The sequence below is a fragment of the Narcine bancroftii genome, chromosome 12 (assembly GCF_036971445.1).
Source record: "Narcine bancroftii isolate sNarBan1 chromosome 12, sNarBan1.hap1, whole genome shotgun sequence".
NCBI classification, from domain to species: Eukaryota; Metazoa; Chordata; class Chondrichthyes; order Torpediniformes; family Narcinidae; genus Narcine; species Narcine bancroftii.
In genome coordinates, this window is record NC_091480.1 from 68,069,716 (window position 1) to 68,094,253 (window position 24,538).

Below are 24,538 nucleotides of genomic sequence, written 5' to 3' on the forward strand. Positions count from 1 at the left end.
AAAACCTTAGTTTAACATTTCATTCACTTTCCATCGAGCTGGAAACCCTAAAATGAGACCCAAACTCAACGTTCTGATCTAATATTGTGTGCACAGTTAAACGCTGAACCAAGCTTTCGTGGTCACCCAGATTAAACATTCTGAAATCTTAGTGTGTGCTGCATTAAATAGGTAACCCCAAATAGAAAATCCGCGATCAATGGCAATTTTTGTTACGAACTTGAAAGACCGTGTGGTTTTATTTCCAAAGCAATAATAAATGAAACAAAGCAATCAACTTTTATCAAATTATACGAAGTGGATTATTTTAATTAACTTTATTTTTAAATAACCCAATGTCAAGTCATTCTCATCATATTTCAGAGAGGAGGAGATGACAATTTAATTTTTCCTCAATCCTCGAGGAGCCAGGTTTTCTATTTCTTTTCCCATCGAAGATATGCTACCGTGCAACTCTCCAGACACAGACCAATTGATGGCACGTGATCCAAGTGGCTTAGTCATCAAGGGGAAAACAATGAAACCATGGAAACAGGTGCTTTTACTAGCACTCTATCTCCACATACTTTCCGACAATAGACAATTTACAAGAGGCACCTGAGCCATTTCCTTCCGCTCCAGTGAGAGGTAAAACGATCACACAATAGTCACCCAACTGAAATCAGTTAACCACCAGAGTCAAGAGATCATACATTGTTCCATTTGGCCTCAATTCAGAAACAGGGCAGAGCAGAACAATGAAAGGACATGCAGAACAGAAAACTTACCCAGCATCTGAGCCGTTTCCACAAAGTAGAGGATCCGGAAACCCTGCCGGTATGTAAAAATTTGCTGTAACCAAGCAGAGTTTTAATTAGACTGATTTATAACAAATTTAGAGCAAAATATCTTGCATTTTTCTTTAAACAGTACTATTTTACATGTTAGAAATGCTGGATAGGGTCATGATCAGATTTCTAAACTTTGAGAATTTAAGTTACACAAGAGAAATTAAAGCAAAGGAGAGCTGCATTTTCATGTATGAGTTTATCTTCTGGCTTGATATCTTATCCTTTAAGGGATGTGATTTTCTGATGGTATGCGTGGCCAAAAAGACAACTTTGGAGATGCTCTTTATCTTCCTGAACTTCACAGATTTTAGAATGGTTCTCACAGAATGAAAGGTAGCAAACGTCAGGCCACAATTTAAAGATGTAGAGAGAAAATAAGGAACTATAGATGAGCTAGTCGAACACCAGAAGGAAGGAAATTAGAATTAAAGGTGTTGTAACAGGCACTTGGGAAAATAATGATAAAACCCACACGGAGAAATGAAAGGGCAATAAAATCTTTTGAGGTTGCAACAAGCCTAAACAGAATTAGCATTTCCCTTTTTTTTAATGTAGACATACATCACAGTAACAGGACCTTTCTGCCCACGAGCCCGTGCCGCCCAATTAACCTACAACCCCCGGTAGATTTTGGAGGAAACCAGAGTCCTTGGGGAAAGCCCACACAGACGTGGGGACAAACTCCTTACAGACAACGCGGGATTTGAACCCCAGTCCTGATAGTTGGTGCCAACCACTACGACAACCGTGCCTCCTTTGGCAGGGGCTTGAAGATCCCGGGACCACAATGTCAAAATATGAGGCTAACCATCCAGGGCAGGGATGAGAAAAGGGTATTCACAACCCAAAAGCCACCAGGTTCAAGAAATTGATTTTTAAATAATCAGCGATTGAAAGGGAGTTAAGCAGGAAAGACTGCAGATGCTGGGGTGGGGAGCAGTGCACGAATGTGCCGGAGAAACTTAGTAGGTCGCCCAGCAGCCATGGGAAGTAAAGGGTGACCAACATTTTGTGCCTGGGCTCCAAGCAGAAACAGGCAGGAAATTCAATAAAAGGTGGGAAGAGCCTGGGAAAAGCAACGACTGCTCAATAAAATATCAGTCATGGAGCAGGTACAAAGGGCTGAATGACCCTCTGTTTCTATTTCAGTGCACAAGTTGTTGCCCGACTTCAAGGGAAGTTATTTCTTTGCTAACAAGTAGACTAAAATTCTACTTAGTACGCCAAGTGGATTCTCACTGCATGTCGACTTGTAAACTCGTGCGCTTCAACCCTCTTCAAACAAAGTTGTTTGGCTTTTGAAATTCTTTCTGTACCTGCTCACCAAATTTATGATGTGCAAAGTCACTGGCATATCTCTGAACAAGCTGCTATAATTTCCTTGGGCTTTAGGATTTTCCCCAATAACATTGAAACAATGAAGATTTCCACAATGTGGATTAGTTACACTGGACAACGTAGATTTTGCCTCCCGAACACCTTTGGGTGTATTTTATGGATTTTGGGGGCCTGCTATCATGAAAATCACCTTCACATTTTCCTATCATGGACCGTTTTTTTAGATACAACCATTTTTTGTGATTTCATGTCATATTTTGTCGACTTCAAGCAGACAAAATCATTAAAGTGCAACATGTTGTTGAAAATTCATTTTCTGGATTCACACTTGGGCGTCTTTCCCGGCTGATCTTGGTGCCATCAGTGACAAACAGTGTGGAAGGTTTCACCAGGACATTGTGACTGTGGAAATGCGGTATCAGGGCAACTGGAATCCATCCGTGCTGGCCGACTATTGTTGGACACTGGCACGAGAGTGCAAATGAAAATCAGCGGCAAAACATTTTTCGGTCAGTTGAACTGAAGCAAGGTGTCAGCCTCATGATGTGATTAAACACCTTAAATTCAATCAAAGTTAATTTAATGTTTCTCCAACTTCCTACATGTTCCAGCAAATCTGAAATTATCTTTGTGTTCAGCTTGAAGTTGTCTCTCATAATCTCCATTTTTTTCAGGAAGGAAAACTTTGCAAAAAAAATTATTGACCAATGTAACCAATGTTGGACCTTCATACTTAATCTGCTACCGTTCTAACTCACCACCCAGCATTTTGCCCCTTCTCTGCACAGTCATTTGGATTTTTCTAACCCACTGGGCTGATTTTTGAATCTCAGCAAAATTAGGAAGTAACACAGTATCCATCATCTCTGCAGCAACCTCTTTCAGAATCCCTGGGATCTGGGTAATCTAATCCCATAGATGTTAAACTTTGTTCCCATTAGTTTCTCTTGTACTTTCTCTCTACCATTATTAACACCTTCAAGTTCTTCACCTCCAATGTACACTTCTTTATACTTGGAATCTTCGATGTTATCTACTGTGAAAATGGGAGGAAACCCACCCAGACACAGAGAGAACTCCTTTCAGACAGCAGTCGATTTGAACATTGTGCAAACTGCTACGCTCACCGTGCCGCTGTAATGGAAGTGACATTTTCTGGTTTCTGACTAATGTGTCACACATATGTCGCAAGTTCGTGGTTTTCCTCTGCATGTTAAATGCAATGAAACTCACATTTCAAACACAGTATCTGTTCCAAGTTTTTGTTCTGAGGGGGTAAGAAGGAACCAGTTACAACATCAAACAGTTAATATGGTGTATTTGGATTTTCAGCAGGCCTTCAATAATGTGCCATACAAGAGATTGTTAAATGAATTTGAGTGCACAGTATAGAGTGAAATATTGTGGCCGGGATGAAGGATTGGTCCAAACAGGAGAATCTTTTCAAATAATCCATTTTACGTTGGCAAGTGGTGATAAATGCAATGCTGCAGTGGCCCCAATTGTTCACAATCTCCATCGAGTGGTTGGGAGGAGAGGATCAAGTACAATCTATCCAAATTTGCTGTTGATGAACCTCCATGGGTGTGTGGTCAGTAAGAACACGTGAGAAAGCGACAAGCGAAGGGCAAATGAAATCCAACATGGAAGACCACTGGCATGTCGCAACCGGTGTAGCAATGGAACGATTGTCTGGGATTTGCACAACTGCTCTCTGGCCCATTCCAGACGGGGCGACTTGTGAACTATGTCAGGCAATTTTTCTCCAGCTAGTGACTAAAGCAAAACACTCATTCATGTACTAAAACAAGTCAGTACATTCAAACAACATAACCCCACAATCAAAGGGCCATTTTAATGACTGAACTGGGAACCAATCCAACCTTCTTGAACTCAATAGTTGGTCTTGCCAAGGGATCTACAGTCATGCAAAGATTGAACATCAGTATTTAGTTTTAAAAAAATCTATTTATTCTGAACTCAAACCTTCCTGAATTGTCCATTCTGGAGACTCAAGCCAAAACAATCACTCACTAAAATTCTTCAGCTAGCAAAGCATCAACTGATAAAATGAGGGACGTTCACAACGAACTGTGACACAATTAAACTTGAAGCAATAAGATGGAAATTTGGGCAAAATCTTTTCAACCAAGGGGCAATACGGCTACAGAATAATTTCACAGGAAGGTCAGAAGGGAAATGGGCTCAAGAGAAACTGGGCCTCTTGTCCTTTGCCTGTTTCAACATGATTTTAAAATGAACCCTCTGAAATTGAGCGCTCAACCTGAGGAACCCAAATCTCAACTGATTCTGTTGTACTGCATGATGAGACACGAACAAGCTGGAGTTTATTGTGAAGAAAATGATCATTCATCACTTGTGACATTAAACCAGTGGGTCTCAATCTTTTTCTTGCCACTCACATACCCCTTTAAGTAATCCCAATGCCATCGGTGCTCTGTGATGAGTAAAAGATTGGTTAAGATGGGATGTGAGTGGGAAGGGAAGGTTGAGAACCACTGCTCTAGACCCAATTGTTACTGAAATATTTTGCTAGTGAAAAATTGTCATTGGCCCATTTCCTTTGGAGTTCTGAAACCGTGCACATAACGAGTCAATGAGGGATGATTAAACCTTTTTCTTTCCACCCACATACAAACTTAAGCAATCCCTTACTCATCACAGAGCACCTATGGCATAGGGATTACTTAAAGTGGGATGTGAGTGGAAAGAAAAAGGTTGAAAACCACTGCTTTCGACCATTTGAGAATACGATAACATTACTCTCACCAAGTAATTCAAAGATTTACATTAAAACCATGAAATGCTTACTTTCATTCATAATGTACTCGTCAAAGTCGAAAATCCTCGTTCCATTTTCATCTGTGGCATTAAAATATACTGGATCGATTGGCCAAATGACACATTTGTGCCTTAAGTTGCCCATGAACAACTGAAGTCCAATGAGAGCAAAAACACTCAGGCAAAATACAGTCAAAATCATTACGTCGGAAAGTTTCTTTACAGACTGAATTAGAGCACCCACAATGGTCTTCAAACCTGCAGAAAGTAGAAACATTATAGGAATACCCTTCAGGAACATTAATCATTCTCCCTCAAATGAAACAAAAGTCGCATTCCACAAATAATCCATGCACAAAGCAAGCAATGTTGTGCAAATCATGTCAATGAATTCAAAACCAAAAAGAGTCATTGAAAACGTTTATGGCAGAAACATTTTAATAGTCACTAACCACCAATTATTTTTAGTTGAAACTTACAGTTTCAGCTTGCAATAATACTATCATTTCACTGCAAGGAAAATGCAACATTTACCATCAAGATTGAACAACTTATCAAGGACTTTGTATCCAACTCTTTCAGGCAGTGGTTCTCAACCAATATTTCCCCCGCACTCACATACCACCTTAAATAATCCCTGACTAACCACAGAGCAACTATGGCAGAGGGTGCAATAGGTGGTCTGTAGTTAGTCTGGGATTATCTAAGGTGGTATGTAAGTGGACAAAAAAAAAGGCTGAGAACTGTTGCTTTAGGGGAATGTACAACAGCACAATTTTGCCCTAATTTTCTCATAACCAACATAACGAATGATGGGGCACTTGAACTGCGTCACTGATTTCTCTCGATATGAAGGGACAAAACTGTGGGCACTACATGGACTGAATTGTGAACCAGACCGTGTCCCTTGGACGAATATCCACATTACACTGGGCCTGTAGTTCAGGACTCGCTTGTACAAAACTGGCAATAGTGCTTTCCTTAGTTGGGATTTGATGGACAGTAGTTCTGAGTCTCATTTTGACTGATCTAGCCTGGGAACAGAAAGGTAATTCAGATGAAGAGCTGTGTTCCCTTGCACCAAGGTTTTTCACGCTGAATATCAAGGAATTAATCTGCAAAATGTTACGCAGAGGTCATCCATTCGAGAAAACTGGATTGAGAGCATCGTACTTCTCAATTCTAGAGCTAGATTATACCTTCACAGCAGCTCAGATATCCCAAAAGAAGGTGCACACACCAAATATGGATTCAAAACTCAAATTATAATTCATCAAAAGTTAATCAGTTGATCAAAAATATTTTAGAAATGATCGACAATTTAACAATAAAATTAAATAATTGGTCAAGTATGCTCATACTCATCCAATGTGGGCCAAATGTTAGACTCTTGACTGATCTTACTATTTCATAATGAGTGTACAATGACAAGAGACTAAGAATTAACTTGGGTTTTGTTTTACTTACAGCACGGTAGAAGCCTCTTCCAGCCAGTGAAACCCATGCCCCTCAATTACATCACAACCCCCCGTATGTTTTTGGAGGGTGGGAGGAAACCGGAGTGCCGTGCCCCGCCCCCCCTCCCCCCCTCCCCCCCCCCCAAGGAAACCTATGCAAGTCAAAGGGAGAACGACAAACTCCTGACAGGCAGTGCGGGATTTGAACCCTGGTCACTGGCACCGTAACCGTGTTGCCCAATTACAGCTAAATTAGCTTGCCAGATTATAGACAGTGAACGTAATGTGGCAAGATATACAGAGAAATAATCTGACTCTCTGATTATTAGATTTATAACTGAAGTATTGGATCGCAATGTTTAAGCTTTTTCATGCATTGAGAAGTTCTTGTTCTTGTTCTTTGGTTTATCAATACAGCTAAAATCATTATTCTTCCACACATATCAATATATTCAAATCAAAATTGTGAAAACTCTTCCACTTCTTTGCAGAGTCTTTTTATGTGTAGACATTAGACAAGATCAGCCTACGATGGCACACAGAGTGAAACAAAATTCATTTATGACAAAAATAAATTCTACTTTTTAGAGCAGACATTCTCATTGTGGGGTTGGGGGTGGGTCTCAGCAGATTTAAGGGAGGGGGGGCCATGGACTGAAATGAAAACATTTTTCATGTAGTCAGGAGGAGAGAAGAACAGAAGAAACCAGCAGAACTTGACTGCTTCACAAGAAAGGGGGCTCAAAACTTTGAGCAGAGTCCTCATGGGTTGATTTAGAAGACTGCCCTTTTACACCCCAGTCGCAGTCATTCTCCACAGAGACTAGACTGCAGGTGACAGTGGGCTTGTGGGCCAGAGAAAGTCACAGCAACCCCACTCGCCATCTCTGTGTAGAGCCGTCGCACAAGTAATTTTCCATCAAGTGGCAGCAAGAAAGCTGGCTGGTTTACTTTCCCAGACAGTGACGCTGAAATCCACCAAAATCAACGGTCTTGGAAGGAAAATGGGAACAGCGCCAAAACCTCTCGAATCTACTCACTGGCCAATGTGGGTTAATGATATTTGATTGCGCTGCTATAAATGAAACTTCCAGCAAAGTTGTTTAAGGGTTCAAGGGCTATAAATATGGTTCATGAAGGCCCATCTTGCATTACTGATAGTTCTATGGTTTGCCCAAATCTGTTCAAATGCATGCATTGAAGCGAGAAAACACCAAAGATGGGAATCCAACCCTCAGAACCACAGGTGAGTTTATTTCTCTGTACGTTTATCAGATTTTGGCGAGAGTCTGCATTGCCCATTTCCATATTAAATATGTTTGCAGTCAAATATTTAATGCAGCTGTCCTTCTCATCAAGGATTTAAAATAAAGCAGATCACTGTAAACAATAAAACCACCAACTTTTGAAAACAAAATTTACACCTCAAGTAATTGCTGAAGTAGTCCTTGAAAAATCATTTGAAACCCATTGGAGCAAAACAGAAAAGGAATGAAGATTTTCCACCATGTTTAAATCTGTTTTTATTGGCACTAAACTATTTAGGGGGAAGAGATTTGCAGATCAAAATTTTATTTGCTCTCATTACAGGGACGATTAATGAGCTCAGTCCAAACAAACAGAACCAGATGTAACATCTGTTAGAATGGTGAAGAGGGGAATCTGGAACAAACACGGTGGCATCCACTATCATCTCTAGCCTGTGAAAAGTATTTCCTGTGAATGGAAACAAAATGCTCATTTTGAGCTCAACAGCAACAACACAAATGAATATTCTTGGTACCACATTCGGGAAATTAAACAATCAAGCCTCTCCAGCGTTCACACTGACAGGTTGAGTCACATTATTCAATGGCAAGAACATGCTGTGTGTACCAATTTGAAGTCATCTTTCAAGAATTTGATCTGTGACAATTACACCAAATAATTTATGCATTTCATCAGTCAACTAAAATCACAAGTGAAGGGACGTAATGGGAAGCAGAGACAACAACAGAACTGTTCTGTGTTGCAACGTAATGATATTCATCTCCCTCTGCCACAGACAACTTCTGTATTGTTGAAGCTGAAATCACCAACCCTGAGGTTTCTATCAAAGAGATGTAGATGCCATAGAAATGAAAGCACAATAGAAGTTCTGGCCTCTGAGCTTTCTCAAAGACATTGAAAATTAAAGCAGTTATGAGTCAACTATGATTTGACAATTTGATTTGGAAGAATTAATCACCAATTTGTTCCAGGTATGAATGAAAATGAGAGCTTCATTTTCTCACTGAACCAATTAGCCATCTCATTGACATTTCAGCAATATTAAGGAAACAATTGAACCAGCAACAGATGCCAAAGCCAATCTGTCCAAATAATTGAGTGAAACAAGGCAGACGAGCATTACATTTATAATATTTGTACAGATGGTTAGAACGTTGCTCCAAGAACATCAGGAACAGGAGTTGGCTATCCGTCTTGTCGAGCCTGCTCCGCCATTCAATGAGACCATGGCTGATCTGATGATTGGCTCATCTCCACCGACCTGCCTTTTCCCCACATCCCTTAATTCCCCGACGATGTAGAAATCTATCCAACCTTGTTTTAAATATATTTACTGAGGTTGCCTCCACTGCTTCAATGGGCAGCAAATTTCACAGATTCACCTCCGTCCTAAATCTACTCCCATGTCCCCTCGTTCTGGTCTCCCCCACCAATGGGAACAACTTATCTACCTCGATCTATGCCTTTCATAATTTTATATATTTCTTATAAGATCCCTCTCATTCTTCTAAATTCTAGCGAGTACAGTCCCAGGTGACTCAATCTCTCCTCATAGGCCAACCTCCTCATCTCTGAAATTAACCTGGTTAGCCTCCTCTGCACTGCCTCCAAAGCCAGTACATCTTTCCTCAAGTAAGGAGATCAGAACTGCAGGCAGTTCCCCAGATGCGGCCTCACCAGGACCTTGTGCAGTTACAGCAGAACCTCCCTGCTCCTAAATTCAACCCCTCTAGCAATGAAGGCCAATGTTCCATTTGTCTCCTTGACAACCTGCTGCACCTGCAAACCAGCCTTTTGTGATTCATACACGAACACTCCCAAGTCCTTCTGCACGACAGCAATCACTTGCCATTTAAATAATAACCTGATCTTCCATTTTTCCTTCCAACATGAAAAACCTCACATTGACCAACATTGAACTCCATCTGCTAGACTCTTACCCACTCACTTAACCTGTCTGTATCTCTCTGCAGACTCTCCGTCTCCTCTCCACAATTTGCTTCTCCACTCAATGTGGTGTCTTCAGCAAAATTAGATACATGACACTCAGTCCCCTCTTCCATATGGTTTATATATATGGAGAAGAGTTGTGGGCCCAGCACCGACCCCTGCGGCACCCCGCTCACCACCAATTGCCAACCAGAAAAACACTCTTGTGCTCCAACTCTGCTTTCTCAGACATATCAAAGGGGCTGAAATGATCCATCATTAAAGAGAGAACATAATGGCACCTATATCTGTCAGCATTCCCAGGAAGATGGCAAGGCTGGCAAGCCCCAGTGCCCAAAATGCCAGTTGCTTAAAAGTGAATGAAATTATTCCTTTTATTCCTTTCCCAGTGCAATGCCTCAGTGACATCTCCGCTTGCAGTGGAGAGCGGCACATGACCGACATGGCAGCTGCTGCCACTTGGAAAGATCTCGAGGGAGGCGGGTTTGGAGAGAGGAGATTCAACGTGATCTCGACCTCCACAGAGGCAACAGTCCAGCTGCAAGAGTGCAGACAAGTTTGCCCGCAAACTCAACCTCAGTGGCGATAGCCTTGAAAAGTCTGAGCCTGTTCAGTTCATTCCAGACAGCCACAAAAAACAGAACTGAGAAGGTGCAAACCGTGTACTGAAAAACAAAACGAGGTGACCTCTAAATGGCGACACAATTGAATGCAGGTCTAATGCAGAGAAAACATTATAGATGGTGGGGGAGGGGCAGGGACAGGTTACCTCCTGCCTGTGGGAGTATGCACCTTTCCCTGCCCCACCACCATTTTGTTTGGGTGCCTTCCTACATTTTGTCATTATATGTTGGTTATGTACAGATACTCCCCGACAACATCCGAATTCTGTTCTGACCAAAATGGACTTGAGTCATATCCCCAAATGGACTTAAGTCAGAAATTCACTGTCTCTGTTTTATCGTTCATCCACTGGGAGCGGGATGGTGACAGGCTGTCGGGAGGGAGGGGGTGGTAGAGAAAGTCTGAGAAAGTCTCCCGACAGCCTGCCATCAGCCTCCATGCTGATTCCACTGCTCTGCTCCCTCCCCACAGACCGTCATCAGCCCCCAACGATAATGGCGGTGATGCTAATTTATGATGTTAATTTATCCAGTTTTTTTTTTTGCGGTTGTATGTGTGGATGGTCGTAAGTCTATACAAGGTATACTGTTTGACCTGCTGAGTTTCTCCAGCATTCTGTTTCTACTACATCCTCTTGTCCAATACTTGGTTAGTTCCGCTCAGCAGTGCCTTTTGCAATAAAGTTGCTGGGACTGATTGTGAAGTTACCCAATGTCTGATGGTAAAACACAACAATAACATAATTTCTTCTATTATACCTGCTGTCAGGACCTTACCAAACTCCCATTATATTTTATTCACTGCAGTAAAATCCCAGTTATCCAGAATTCAAGCAACCGGCAAAAATAAATTGCAGAAATTTGTAAAAAAAACACAGAAGTTTAAAATTGGCACCCCCTAGCAGTCAGTTTGCCAATCCACGCAAAATCTCAAGCAACCGGCAAATTTACTTCCCCGGCATCTACCAATTCACACAGGTGCCGGATACCAGGGGTTTTACCGCATTTCAAGCTCAAATGGTTTAATTTGTGCTTTGTGTTCTGCCCCTGCTCTTCCACAAACGTTTTAGCTGTGGGGTTCACATACGCAGAAGTTCTTGAATGCTTTCAGTCCATTAGTTGTCTTCTCCCAAATCTAACCAGCTCGATTCCATTGCCTAACTGGAACTTTATCTCATCAACCCTTGTACTTCTTTCCTCCATTTTAAAATTAACACTGATCTCAACATAATCTGTTTTTCTTCAGTATTATTACAAGCAGCAAGCCTTTGCACAACCAGAACTCAAGCTTCACAACAGTAGACCCCATAAACCAAAATACTTGGAGAATATCACATTTAGACCCAGGTTTGGTTCAACTGGGAGCTTTCTCACCTTCATGTCAGAAGGACACAGATTGGGCGGCCAATCTAGGGAAGCTAGCATAATGTGCAGTGAATCTTCACAGAAGAAATTCTGCATTGTCAAAGGTATCAACGGATAAAATGTTAAATCAAAGTCTCATCACTTTTCTTGCAGCACTAATTGACAGGCAAATAATTTTCCTGGGCCTCTGGGCAATGTTTCTTGACAAAGTCCAAACTCAGGATGGCACAGTTAAGGTAGCCGTTAGCTCAACGCTGTTACAGCGCCAGCAATGTGGGTTGAATCCGGCACTGTAAGGGAGTTGGTACGTTCTCCTGTGGTTTCCGCTGAGTGCTCTGGTTTCCTCCAACCCTTCAAAACATGGGGTGGGTGGGTTGTCGGTCAATTGGGTGGTGGCACGGGCTTGTGGGCTGGAAGGGCCTGCTACTATGCTATATGCCTAAATTTACATTTAAAAAATTTTAATTCAACTTTTAATAATTTATAAATCTACTTTCTTTGAAGCCAGAGTAAATTCATCAAGTCCCCAAGGTATAAATACATTAATGTGTGGAATGGGGACTGCTCTGAAAGAGTTGTGAACACTGTTTAAGCCATCGTGCAACTGGCCTCCCTTCCAGCGATACCTCCCGTTGTTTTGGAAAAGCGACAAAAGGACCCCTCCCAACCTGGTCACTCTCTTCCCTTTTCTATCAGGTAGAAGATCCATGTGCATGAAAACACAAAGCTCCAGATAAGAGGACCTTTTCTTTCCTGCTGTCATCAGACTCTTGAATGGACCACTCACGGGCAAAAGATGATACCCATCGGAGAGACTGAGCGCAGACTGGGAGATCACTTCGCTGAGCACCTTTGCTCTGTCTGCATCAGTGACAGGGATCTCCCGGTGCCAACCACTCCAATTCTGCACCCCAACTCCCGCAGTTACATGTCTGTCCATGGCCTCATGCACTTTTAAACCAAAACCACCCGTAAATTGGAGGAGCATCACTTGATTTACAGTCTGGGCCCTCTCCAACCAGATGGCATTAACATCGACTTCTCTGGTTTCTGTTAGCCCCTCCCCCACCACACCCCCGTCTCCCTCCTCCTTCTATGCCAATTTCTCTTTTCCTTCAGTTCTGTCTCTCTGGCTTTCCCTACCCCTCTGTCTCCTTTCTGCCAGTTCTGCATTCACAGAGCCAACCCCCTCATCCAATCAATTCTCACCTTTCTTCTCCTGCTCTCCCATCCACGTCCACCAATGACCTATTGCCCACTGGCGTGCGCCCCTCCCCGCATTTTTATTCAGATGCCTGCCAGGTTTTTGCTCATACCTTGATGAAGGGTCCAGGCCTAAAATATTGGTTAGACATCTTTGCCTCCTGTGGACGCTGCGAGACCGGCTGAGTTTCTCCAGCATTTCAGTTCTTACTGCAATTACAGCGTCTGCAAGTGTTTGTGTGTTCACCTTTCTATCTGTACTGTTTACCCATATAATGACGGCAGCAAAACTTCAAGTGATTTATACAATGAGAAATTTATGGCACAGTGGGTGGTGATTTAATCCATCCTGCCGTGACACCCAAGCAAAATGAAACCGATTAATTCCACTTCCCAGCTTCCAGAACAAGCTTTGGCTCAACTAGTGTTCACCCAGGGAAGAGTTTTTCCCTTCACCATCCTTTAAGGCAGCAACATGGAGTAAAATTACTTTTTCCTCAGCTCGCTTCAAATTACTTCCACCTGTCGACTTAAACAAGTTACTAACTTCTCCACTCCCCAAAGCAAGATCTTTGTTCCCCTTTCCAGCCACCTGAATTAAATCGGTCTGCAGTCTCCTTTGGACAAAGCGAACAATCCCAGTCCAGACTATTGCTCCTCAAGGCAATCAATTTTAGGACCCAATAACATCTTTGTAAACTGGAGACACACAAGAGATTGCAGATGCTGGAATCTTGACATTCTCATAAATCTCTCTCATGTTATTACATCCTTCCTGTGGTATTAAAACTTGAACTGGAATTACACACAGGTAAATATGCCACAAGTCTTCATAACCACCTCCCTCAGGTGTTTGTGGGCTTGCATTTAAAAGATCCTTCTACTCCTCCAACCATATTTTTACATTTAATTTATTTTTTTAAATTTACATTTTCATTTAAGTTAAAGCATACAACACGGTAACAGGCCCTTTCGGCCCACGAGGCCTTGCTGCCCAATTACACCTGCAAACCCCCAGTACATTTTGAATGGTGGGAGGAAACTGGAGTTTCCGGGGAAAACCCACACAGAGACAGGGAGAACGTGCAAACTCCTTACAGACAGCATGGGATTTGAACCCCAGTCCAGATCGCTGGCGCTGTAATGGCATTGTGCTAACCGCTATGCCAACCATGTCGTGTTTGCTCTTCCCTGATGCATCACCTCACACTTGCTCAAATTGAATTCCCGTTGCCAGTTTTGTGTCCATCAAACCAATCCATTTTTTTGCCGAGAATTTTATTTCTTATCAGCCACACTGCCATTCTTGACATTGTCTGCAAGCTCTGAACAGCGGTGAATGCAGGTTTAGCTCAGATTGTTTATGGATAAACCATAAACCAAAAGGGCTTAGAACCATCGAAACCCCCCAGCCACTAAAATTGCGACTTGCTTTCTGTCACTTAGTGAGAGTTTTTAAACTTGCCACTTCCTTTTGGTTCCATGGGCTTTCACAAATGCAAACTACAACAAATGCCTTATCCTCATCAACACTGTTACTGTCCCAGAATAAAAATCAATCGAGTCAGGTAGAACATTCTGTTAAGGAAACCACATCAACTATCGTTGATTAATCTGAATCATGCCATCCATCCATTACCTCTGCCTCCAACTCCCACACCCATCCAAGTCATCCCAAAACCAACATCAGACCGTGTTGTGTTGAGGTACTCCATCTATTTCTTTCTCCTTTTTCAAAAGGCAGTTCTGCACTCAAAAGCAGGATTCCCAGACTATATCCATTACCATTGGAAATTGATACTCCATTTCCTTCTCTGCTTGTTTTAAGAACCAGAGAACCATAGAACAATTACAGCACAGAAACAGGCCACCTCCACCCTTCTAGTCTGTGCTGAACCTTTTTTTTGGCCTAGTCCCACTGACCTTCCCCCAGTCCATAGCCCTCCATCCCCCTCCCATCCACGTACCTGTCCAAAATCTGCTTAAATATTAAAATTGAGCCCGCATTCACCATTTCAGCTGGCAGCTCATTCTACACCCCCACCTCTCTCTGTGTGAAGAAGTTCCCACTAAACATTTCCCCTTTCCCTCTTAATCCATGTCCTCTGGTTTATATCTCACCTCCCCTCAGTGGAAAAGGCCGACCTACATTTTACAAGATCACAAGGCAAAGGAACAGAACCAGGCCACTAGGCCCATCGAGTCTGTTCCATAAATCTACACTAAGCTACTCTACACTAGTTCCAATTTCCAGCCTTTTCCCCATATCCCTTGATGTCCTCACTAATGAGATACTTGTCTATTTCATGTTTAAATACTCCCAGTGATCTGGCCTCCACTGCTGCATGCAGCAGTGAGTTCCACAGATCCACGACCCTCTGGCAAAAGAAGTTCTTTCTAATCTCTGTTTTATATGGATAACCTCTAATTTTCAGACTATGACCCCTTGTCCTCGATTCACCCACCAAGGGAAACATCTTACTCGCATCCACCCTATCTAAACATTCAAAATAAGAAATGCATCTAGGAGATCTCCTCTCATTCTCCTATACTCCAATGAATACAACACAAGACCTGCCAAACATCAGCTCTTGCATTCTGAGAATCATCCCAGTAAATCTCCACTGCACCCTCTCCAACAACATCTCATCCTTTCTTTGATAGGGGGCCCAAAACTGCACACAGTTCTCCAAATGAGGCCTCACCAGTGCCCCATAGAGCCTCATCAACACCTCTTTACTTTTGTACACTATTCCTCCTGAAATGAATGCCAATATAGCATTCGCTTTCTTCACTACCAATCCCACCTGGTCATTAACTTCTAGGTTTCCTTGCACGAAGGCACCCAGATCCCTTTGCACATCCGAGGTCTGAATTTTCACCCCATCCAAATAGTATTCTGCCTGTTTATTTCCACTGCCAAAATGTACAACTGTACATTTCTCTGTGTTAAATCTCATCTGCCCTAATTTTGCCAGGTCTCCTAATCTGTCTACATCCTTCTGCAACTTTACGGTTTCTACTACACTTCCTACTCCGCCACCTATCTTGATGTCATCCACAAATTTATCCACAAAACCATTCATACCACAATCCAAATCATTAATATAAATCATTAATATATTATTTGTAAACAGCAGTGGCCCCAATACCGACCCCTGCAGAACACCACTAGTTACAGGCAACCATCCAGAAGAGGAACTCTTAATTTCAACCCTTTGCTTCCTGCCTATCAGCCACTTTTCTATCCAGTTTAATAACTTCCCTGTAATTCCATGGGCCCTCATCTTGTTTAGCAGCCTAATATGCGGCACCTTATCGAAAGCCTTTTGAATATCTAAATAGATAACATCCACAGCCTCTCCTTTGTCTATCCTACTTGAGATTTCTTCATAAAAACTCTAATAAATTGGTCAGGCAGGATCTACCCTTTAAAAACCCATGCTGACTTGGACCTATCCTGTCATGGATCTCTAGGTACTTCATCACTTCATCCTTGAGGATCGACTCTAATATCTTCCCAACCACCAACATCAGACTAATCGGCCTATAGTTTCCTCTTTTCTGTCTCCCACCTTTCTTAAACAGTGGAACCACATTTACTCTGTCCATCCCCATCATAATTTTGAATACCTCAATCAAATCTCCCCTCATTCTTCTACACTCCAGGGAATAAAGTCCTAACATGTTTTACTTTTCCCTGTAACTCAGTTCCTGAAGACCAGGCAACATCCTAGTAAATCTTCTCTGCACTCTTTCTATCTTATTGATATCTTTCCTGGACCAAAACTGTATATGATACTTCAAATTTGGCCTCACCAATGTCTTATACAACATTACCATAACATCCCATCTCCTGTACTCAATACTTTGATTTATGAAGGCCAAGATGCCAAAAGCTCTCTTTACAACCCCGTCCACCTGTGACACCTAGAATCATTTTTTTTCTGGGCCTGCCAATTTATCCACTTCTGAAGATGTCAGATCTCTTAATAGGTCTTCACTTTCTATTTATTATTTCTAATACTTCACACTCTTCATCAACTTCTATGATCACATCCTTCTTCTGTGAAGACGACTGTAAAGATTCTATTTGAACATTGCCCATCTCTGCATTCCGTCTTGTGTTTGGATCTCCACATTTTCTTTCCCAATCCTCTTTTTTTTCATGTACTTAAGGAATATCTTAAGGACTTCCTTAACTTGACATACCAATATCTATTGTCCACCTAGTCTTCCTAATTTCCTTTTAATTTCATCCTGACATACAGCTTGGCAACAGGTCATTTCAGCCCACAAGCCCATGCTGCCCAATTAACATATACCCCCAGTACGGACTCGTGAACCGAAATGGCCTGTTACCGTGCTGTATGTTTAAATTAAAATGTTGCCCACCCTTGTATCTGGACTCTTGTGCATCTCCTCCTTGAAATATCCCACCTGTCCAGATGTGAGAATAAGATACGAAATTTCAGTCACTAAGCCTGAAAACAAAATGCTGATACCCCTCACACCCAGTTTTTTTTTTAAAAACATGCAGACATACAGCAGGGTAACAGGCCCTTTCGGCCCACAAGCCTGTGCCGCCCAATTACACCCAATTGACCTACAACCCCGGACCATTCGAACGGTGGGAGAAAACCGGAGGAAGCCCATGCAGACATGGAGAGAAAGTACAAACTCCTTGCAGGAATCAAACTCGAGTCACTGGAGCTGTAATAGCATTGCCAAACTGTGCCACCCAAGTTTGTTTGCATCGTTCTTTGTGCAGCTCAACTGTTTTATTTTAATTTGGGCATTGTATTCAGCGTGGGTTCAAGGACCTGTTCCTGTGCTGTCCTGCATTGCCAGGGGTCTTAAACAGAGGGGATAGGTCATTTCAGACCAGAATTCAGAGAAACTTCACTCAAAAGGATGGCAAGTCTAAAATACATCATCCTGAAGCATTGTTGGGGAACTCAGCCATTGGGTTTGTTCAAAACGTCAAGGGAAGTCAGAAGCGGAAAATGTAGGAAGAAGATCTTGAGGTAGAAACATCAACCATGGCTGAATTGCCAGGCAGACTTTGAGCTGAATGGTCTATTTCTTTTGGAGCTCACAGGCAGCAGATAATTGAAGAGTCCACCGCAATAGCATAGCTCTCCCAGTGGCCACCCATTTCAATTCCCTGCCAACTTGTCTGTCCATGGTCTTGTGAACTGCCAGACCGAGACCAGCTGCAAACTGGAGGAACAACACCTCACCTTCCCACTGGGCACCCTCCAACTGGATGGCAGTAACATCGACTTCTCCAGTTTCCATTAAACACCCCCCCCCCACCCCCTCCAAGGTTTCTGTTCCTCCTCTTCCCTCCTGTCTCCTTCACCCCAGCTCTGCATTCACAGAGCCAACCCCCACCCCAACCCCATCAATTTCTCTGGCCTCAACTCCAAATCCAATGATCACCTTTTAAAACGCACAGAAATGCTAAAGGAACTCAGCAGTGTTTTTTCAACATTTGCAGCATCTGCAGACTTTTGTGCTTTATTCAGTTGAAAAGATGAAAACACAAGGATTTACTTTTAATAAGGACACGAATAGGTGCCCTATCAAAAAAATAAACAATAGTGGCAGGAATGCTTAGACTCTTGTTAACATTCCAAGTCTTGTATTGAAAAATGCATCCGTAATTCACCCACTGTCCCATTACAAGACAAAATTAATTTAAATAGATAGTGGTATCTCCAGAGGTTAAGATAATATCATATTTGGAAGAAGAATATAGCACTTTGCTGGTTCAATTGTCAAAAATTTCAAATAAATATTTTAACAGCATTTCATTCAGTGGAGGTTTAAAATAATACACAAAATATATTGATCGATTTACTTTCTTCAGAAAGTGTGGCAGACATAAAATAGAATAGTTCAAAGTGAAAGCAACTCTTGAAATACCACATTCAGAAGCAAATGAAAAGCTTCATAGAGAACACAGGCAAGGTACATTCACAGTTCATGCATCGCTTAAACGCCAAGGCTGAATCAAGTATTTTAGCAAATATCAACGGTCCTGGAAGAGTTTTGTCAATATTGTTCAAAACTGACAGCCAAAACAATTTCAAGCCATCTTACCACATTTATCATGTGCGTGGAAGCTTTAAAAAACTTTGATATCACCGCCATGTAGGTGAATGTAATTTTACAAGGGAAGTGGGCAAAGATCATGAGAGATCTTTTTTTTCCAGACCCATTGCAAATTCCATTGAAATTCTAATTCTGACTCTGCCTTACATTTTAAATTTTTCCCACATGGGATGTGAAAACAATCACAATGTTATGGTAATTATAGGACTTGGTTCTATAGTATAGGCAGCAGGGAAATCAGGACATCCTTAAACCCCATGTTCAACTGATGTTTCCAGTTACTCAGGAACCTCTCTCTCTCTGCTAGATGCTGAATCGCTCCCCAAGGAAGAAAACAACAATCCGAGGAAGGAAATTGAAGATACAGTAAAGACCCCGTTAGCCGGAATTCAAGCAACCGACAAATAAAATGCAGAAAATAGGTAAAAATAAAACCTCAGAAGTTTAAATTCCACCCCCCCGCCCCACCCTGCCAGCGGTCAGTTTGCTAATCCACACAACTCGCAATCTCAAGCAACCGGAAAATTCTCTTAACCACCATCTACCGATCTCCATAGCTGCCGGATACCGGGGTTTTTTTTTAAACTGTGCTTGTATTTGAATATCAGAATTTTTTCTTTTTAAAAAATTAATGAGCGATTCAAACAAGTTGCATTTACCCCCAATGTTCTCCCTCCTTTCCAATCTAAGGTGCAATTCAGAGAGGAACAAAGCCTCTGATGCTATCCGCAATGGTCCATTTTCTTTTACAGAACAAACGCGGATTTGTAAGATTTAAGATGTTATGCAGCAGAGAGGCTGTACTGAAAACAAATTCCATCACCAGCTATCTGGAAAGCTTGGGAGGTCAGGGCAGTGTACCCTCTGAATTTTGCCAGACTTGGGTCAAGGTGCTGAAACAAAATATAGTCCCAGAGCCACATTTTTGGATGAAGGTTAAAATCTTTGATTCTTCCTAATAGAACAGTCACGTGCATCTTCTGTGAAATCAAGCAGCGAGAGACTTAATTTAAGACAGCAACTGCCAAAATTATAATGTTCTCAATATGCCATAAAGCTGGTGAGCTGATGAGTTTATCATGCAACAAGTATGCTGAAAGATATTTGTCCCGTAAAGGGAAACGTCAGCCTTCGTGTTTAAATTGGCTCTCACCTGGAATGACTGAGATAGTTTTCAAAGCTCGGAGAACTCTGAATGTTCTCAACGCTGAGACATTGCCAAGGTCCACAAACTCTGTCACATATCTGCAATAAGGGAGGTCACACACAAACACAATGACAAGACACAAAACAACTAGAGGTACACGGGGCCTACTTAACACCTAACACCAATCATGGACATCTTACCTGGAATTACAGAAATAGTTTTCAAAGCTCTCAATACTCTGAAAGTGCGAAGAGCTGAAACATTGCCTAGGTTTACAAATTCTGTTACATACCTGCAGAATTAAATCACAGTTATTTGTGGTTATATTTTAACCCTTTGAGTACGTTGGCAGCATGTCGCACCAATCAGAGGAATATTTAATAAATACCTAAACAAATTAAAAATTATCTTTCATCTTCTGGCCAATAATAAATCACTGACCCTTCCAATATTTAAAGCATTGTTCATCTTCAATGGATTGTTAAAATAGGTCATCAATTCTTTTTCCACAAGGAAGCAGCTTGCCAAGATTTTGAACCCTTGGTTTCACCACATTGGTACCTTGAAAGATTTGCCCTCACATCCCAGTTTAAAGCAACCCATTTCCATCTTGGGCATCCTCGTTGCAATGTGTCATTCAACGAGTGGTGTAGAGCCAGATAGATCCAGTAACGGTCGCAGCATCAAGCTCTTACAGCCGTAACTCTAAACTCAAGCTGGGTCCAGCCAACACCATTCACGCCCATCAATCAAATCGTTCACACTGATCTTTCCATATCAAGAGAGAAAAAAAATAACTTTGACTTGGGAAGAATTCCACTCTCATGCTTTCTTTGACAATTTCACCTTTCTGCATGTATATCTTCTGCATGAAACCACCAGCTGCAGTTTAGACGATGTCTTTCACCAATCTTAGATACCCCTTTGAATGGAGTTTAGAGTTACCAAGGTCCGAAACCAAAATGGTGAAATTAAACGCTGTTTGAAACATTCAACGTGTTTGAGGATTCTTGAATATTTTCATTTGAATACATTTTAACCATATTACATTTTCATTGGTATCTTGAACCTCTGTCCAATAGTGTCCAAAACTAAAGAATTAAACAACCATAAAAAGGTAAAAATGTCCATATTGCTATTCTCTTACCCAAAATAAATTTTTGTTCACAGGGCTTGGTAATTGACCTGGAAATATTCAAGAATCATTCAAAGGGGAATCTGTTATTCTTAAATTCTCTAAGCTCAGACTTGGTTGATTAACATTATATAACAATAACCAAAACATTGTTGTAGATAATAGAAACTGGAGTCAATTGGGCTGTATTTAAAGTTTCACCCATGTGATCTTGTCATCACCTTTGACTCTGTAACCACTAATCGAGACATCACAGGCAAAATCCTCCCCACCATTGAGAACATCTACGGGGAACGCTGCCGTCGGAGAGCAGCAGCAATCATCAAGGACCCACACTGCCCAGTACATAGTCTGTTCTCGCCGCTGCCATCAGGAAAGAGGTCTAGGGGCCACAAGCTACACACCATCAGATTCAGGAACAGCTGCTCCTCCTCCACCATCAGACTCCTTAATGACAAACTCCATCAGGGACTCATTTCAGGACTCTTGCTTGTGCACTTTATGGACTTTTCCCTCTCTGAATTGCAGTTTGTTTACATTTCTTTATTTGTTTACATGTGTACATTGAGTACAGTTTCTTTTTTCACTACCAATTAGTGGTACTTCTGCCATGCCGGCAGGAAAAAGAATCTCAGGGTTGTATGTGATGTCATGTATGTCCTCTGACATGAAAGTAGACGGAGACATAAAGTCAAACAAAAGCAAGTTCAGTGAAGGTAATTATTCACAAAAAGTCATTTGGCAAAGTTCATCATCTGAACTTTAAAAAATGCTGAGGTGTAAATGGGATGCATAAATTTTTTGGGTCTTATTGGGCCCAGATATTGCTCCACAATCAAACAGATCTGTGCTACACGCTTTCCCCATTGCAATACACGTCCTTGTAGTTCACAGTGTGCTACATTGTGTCACGCTCTGGTATGGGGATACCAATATCTCTGAGTGTAAAAACCTGCAAAAGGTAGTGGGCACAGCCCACTGAAGCTCGCAATTAGCACAGCAGTTAGTGCAATGTGATTTCAGTGCCAGCGACTCAGGTTCTAATCCGCCGCTGTTTGTAAGAAGTCTGTACGTTCTCTATGTCTGCATTGGTGTTCCCCGGGGACTCTGGCTTCCGCTCACCCTCCAAAAAATACTGGAGTTTGTAGGTTAATTGGTGTGTTGGGTGGCATGGGCCGGAAGGGCCTGTTACCATGCTGTATGTCTAAATTTTAAAAAAGCGACTCGCTGTTCAGTCCAGATGGATGTTATTATGACTGAGTATCAGAGGTGAGGGGCAGAATGCACACATCAGAGTTTTATTTTTGGTGGGGGGCAGGTGGGGGGGGGGAAGAATTAGTAGAAAAGGAGTCCAGAGGGACAGGCTGACAACAACAATGCCCAGAGGAAGCACATTATTTGTGAATGAGGCCTTGGAAACTCTGCAGGACCACAGACAAGCACACCTGTGGAGCTTGGTCAGGCAGGTCTCTACAAGGAGGTGGGAGTCTTCTCTGAGCATTTCCATTTTTGGACCTCCCTCCACTACACTGCCTGCACCTGTGGGTTGAAGGAAAAGTGGATGGTATCTCAATGCCCTTGATTTGGGTGACCTCCCGAATGGAGCAATGAGCAGCAAACTCCGAGATGCAGCAAAGAGAAACTCCAGCAGTCTGAAATGGTCCACAGGCTCAGAAGCCAAGTGTAAGCACAACCCTGGCCTCCATGGGCAAAGATCATAGAGCTTCAGGAAGATGAAGAGAAAGAGAGAAGAGCACATAGTTCGTTGGTGTTCGTTGGACGACCAATCCTAGACCCACAACACCTCCTCTCACCATCTACACTTCCTAAGGAGGGCAAGGTTTACCAGCCCCCATCTTGACAACCTTTTATAGGAACACAATTGAGAGCATCCTGTCTGGCTGCATCAGTGTGTGGGACAGTAGCTGCAAAGCATCAGACTTGAAGTCAATACAGAGGATCATCAAAGCAGCCAAGATCACTGAGGCCTCCCTTTCCTCTGTAGACAACATTTACTGGGAGTGTTGTCTAAATGGGACTCAAAGAATTATTGAGGACCCTTTCCATCCATTGCACAGTATCTTTGACCCACTACCATCAAGTCGGAGGTACAGGAGCATCAAGATCAGGGCTGCTAGGCTGGGCAAATTGTTTCTTCCCTCAGGCTGTGAGGTTGAAGAAGTGTTCTATTACCAAGTATCATCCCAAAATATTTATATATATTTATTTAAAATTGTATCTTTATGTATATATGTGATTGTGTTGTGTGCATATGCACAGTGGTCCAAAGAAACACAGTTTCTTCTGAATATTGATTATATATGTACAGTCAGATGATAATAAACTTGAACAAGGACAAAGAATGCAGTTTGAGCATTACCAAGTGGCTTGTTTTCTCAAACCAGCAAGGCTGAATTACTCTAATGGACCATCTTTTGGAGGATTTTTACCTGAGAAAACGTGCGAGAATGAAAAGTCCTCCCAAATAAGCTGTGTTTGTTGTTATAGTGCCCCCACACATCAGAAACTTCTTTCAAGACTGCTGTTATGATCCTGTTAATTTTCCCCCCACACTCATCCAGGTCCAACCATTCCCTCAATGCTGTATTAGTCCACTTGTAAAGACATTTAGAAATTCTACATTTACTGTCACCAACAATTTATTCTGCATAATTCATTAAATAATCAAATGTAAATTTGGGTAAGATTCCCTGGTTAAATACAACAACAAAAAAACAGACACAAAATCATATTCTTACAAGAAATAGCATTTAGAGGAACGCTCTTCTTCCGTTTTCATTCTGACAGAGGTGACCAACTGCTGTAACACATCTTTGTAAAGACAGTGCAAGTTAGTAAATTGTCTGTTATATTCCAGATGTTATAATCACAGAATTTCAACAGTAATACATCATGCTAAATAATCATTTGTTATAAATTTATAACAAATAAAGCTCAACAAATCTCTGGCGAGACCACACTTAGAAATATTGTAGTCACTTCTAATCACCTCATTATAGGAAGGATGTGGAAGCTATGGAGAGGGTGCAGAGGAGATTCACCAGGATGTTTTCCTAGTTTAGAAAACAAGTCTTATGAGGCAAGGTGAGCAGAGCTGGGACTTTTCTCTTCAGAGCACAGAAAGGATGAGAGGAGACTTGATAGAGGTCTACAAGATTCTGAGAGGCATAGATAGGGTAGACAGACAGCACCTGTTTCCCAGGGCAGGATCAGCAAACACCAGAGAACATCTGTACAAAGTTAAGAGAGGGAAGTTTAGGCAAGACGTCAGGGTCAAG

General features: G+C 41.9%; 1 protein-coding gene and 1 long non-coding RNA gene across 9 annotated transcripts in view; one reads left to right on the forward strand and one right to left on the reverse strand.

The window, feature by feature from the left end:
* LOC138747450 (sodium channel protein type 8 subunit alpha-like) overlaps positions 1-24,538 on the reverse strand; it is a 225,583-nt gene that overhangs the window by 121,400 nt on the left and 79,645 nt on the right. For 5 of the 8 annotated variants that reach the window (XM_069906685.1, XM_069906684.1, XM_069906686.1 and 2 more), the window contains exons 5-7: positions 20,111-20,202; positions 5,001-5,228; positions 768-831 (exon numbers count right to left, since the gene is read on the reverse strand). In XM_069906685.1, the coding sequence (XP_069762786.1) occupies positions 768-831; positions 5,001-5,228; positions 20,111-20,202 (384 nt within the window). Of the gene's footprint in view, positions 1-767; positions 832-5,000; positions 5,229-20,110; positions 20,203-20,304; positions 20,397-24,538 lie in introns of all 8 variants that reach the window. The other 3 variants (XM_069906687.1, XM_069906683.1, XM_069906680.1) reach the window with 1 other exon arrangement.
* LOC138747451 (uncharacterized) lies at positions 586-19,391 on the forward strand. The gene is made up of 2 exons (XR_011347504.1): positions 586-816; positions 19,265-19,391. It is a non-coding gene; the product is annotated as an uncharacterized lncRNA (long non-coding RNA).